Here is a 1,825-nt window from a genome sequence, read left to right as displayed (position 1 = left end):
ATTCCTGGTGGGTCAGGTCCTGCACCACGAGCCCAGCGCTCACCTCTGCGAGCAGCTCTTCTTCCTTTAACCTGCCAGGACCCAGGAATCCGGGATTGCGCCGGGAAATCCGGGATTGCACCAGGAAAAATGGGATTGCACCTGGAACTCCCCGCTGCTGTTTGCCCCCCCCTGCCAAGGGGGATCTTCCTCAATTCCCTGTTCTGGTGTTTATTGTTTGTTTGTTGCTTTAGAGGATGCTGGGGATTGCAGCAGCATCCCAGGGCTGTGGGGTTTTAATTTGGGAATTATCCCCATGAGGATGACCCCAAAGGAATATCCTGCTGCTCTGCAGCCCTCCCAGTAAAGGGGGTTGAGTTAATGAGCCCAAAAAGTGCTGCTGCTCCCACAGCTCCTCCCTATACAGGTGCTGGATGTAAATCCCAAAGATTTCAGGGGTTTTTTCCCCCTCAGTTTCTTGCATTTCCACTCAGGTTTAAAGTTTGGTGTTTGTTTTGTTGTTTTTGTTTTTTTTTCCTGGGCTTTTCCAAGCTGCTGTTGAACAAACCAAAGCTCCAGTTTGGCCAATTCTCCCGACCTTGAGGAGTCACTGGTTTTCCAAGGAGAATTCTTTGTGGATTCAGGTCGTTACCCCAGGGAAAGGTTGGAGTTTTCACCTATTTTAGGTGCTTTTTTTGAAGTTGGAATCCCCTCCTTTTTCTCTTCCCTCTAGCCAGTTTTTGGGTTCTTTCCAATAAAATTGCCGCTGGCAGCTGCTCCCTCGTGGATTTTGGGGGGGTGCTGGCGGCCACATCCTGCTCCTCGTTTTTGGGGGATCCCAGGATGGAGCAGGGACACTCGGGGGGGGTCACAGCGGCGGGGCCACCCGGGCTGTCACCTTGTGCCCCGGGTTAATCATTGATCCCTGTTTATTTGCCAATCCCGGCGGACTTTGGCAGCGTGGCCCAGCCTGGGGTGGGATTTAGGAACAAATCTTGGCCCTGGGGGTGCTGGGCTGCGCTTTTGGGGTTCCCCCAGCTCTGACCCCATCCAGCAGCATTTTCTATCCCAGCTCTGCCTTTTCCTTGCACAGGAGAGGAGCCAGGGTGGCTCTGCTTGCCAGGATTTGTCCCCCCTTGGTTTTTCCAGGGGGTCCTTGGGGTCCCCCCGCCCCACCCCAGGGGATGTTTGGTGCCGTGACCCCTCGGGAAGGGCTTGAGGGGGGGTCCCAAGGGGTGTTTGGAGGGTCCTGGGGGTGCCCTGTGCCCCTAAAGGGTGTTTGAGGTGCCCCCAGGGGGGTCTTGGGGGATCTGTGGGGTCCCTTGGGGTCTTGGTGCCCTCAGGGTGGGTGTCCTGTGGGTTCCATGGGGTCCCAGTACCCCCAGATAGGTTTTTTGGGGGTCCCAGTGCTCCTGGAGTGTGTTTGGGGGTCCCAGTTCCTCAGGGTGGGTGTTTTGGGGTGATGCCAGGGGATGTTTTGGGGCAGTCTGGGGGTTCCCAGGTGGGATTTTGGGGGGTCTCAGTGCTCCTGGGGTGTGTCTGGGGCTCTTTGGGGGTCCCATGCCCCAGAGAGGGGGGTTGGAGCAGCTTGGGGATCTCTGGTGGGATTTTTGGGGGGTCCTGGATGGGGTTTTTGGGGGGTTCTGGGTGGGATTTTTTGGAGAGTCCCAGACTGGGCTTTGGAGGTTCCCAGGTGGGATTTTTTAGGGGGTCGTGGGTGGGATTTTGGGGATACCCAGGTGGGATTTTTTAAGGAGTCCCAGATGGGGTTTTGGGGTTCCCGAGTGGGATTATTTTTTAGGGGATCCTGGGTGGGATTTTTGAGGGTTTCTGGGTGAGGTTTTTG

The 1,825-nt window shown here is 56.1% G+C and overlaps 1 protein-coding gene across 1 annotated transcript in view; it reads left to right on the top strand.

Annotated features, from left to right (window-relative positions):
* The window catches only part of PIWIL2 (piwi like RNA-mediated gene silencing 2), a 17,019-nt gene extending 16,263 nt beyond the window's left edge, over nucleotides 1-756 (top strand). The window contains exon 19 of the mRNA XM_031065215.1: nucleotides 1-756. This exon is cut by the window's left edge and continues 87 nt beyond it. Within this exon, the coding sequence (XP_030921075.1) occupies nucleotides 1-70 (70 nt within the window). The 3' untranslated portion in view covers nucleotides 71-756.
* The last annotated feature ends 1,069 nt before the right edge of the window (nucleotides 757-1,825 follow it).

Source organism: Geospiza fortis, unplaced genomic scaffold (assembly GCF_000277835.1).
Source record: "Geospiza fortis unplaced genomic scaffold, GeoFor_1.0 scaffold594, whole genome shotgun sequence".
Lineage (NCBI taxonomy): Eukaryota > Metazoa > Chordata > Aves > Passeriformes > Thraupidae > Geospiza > Geospiza fortis.
The sequence above is the reverse complement of the archived record's forward strand: the minus strand, read 5'-3'. Positions and strand labels throughout refer to the sequence as shown.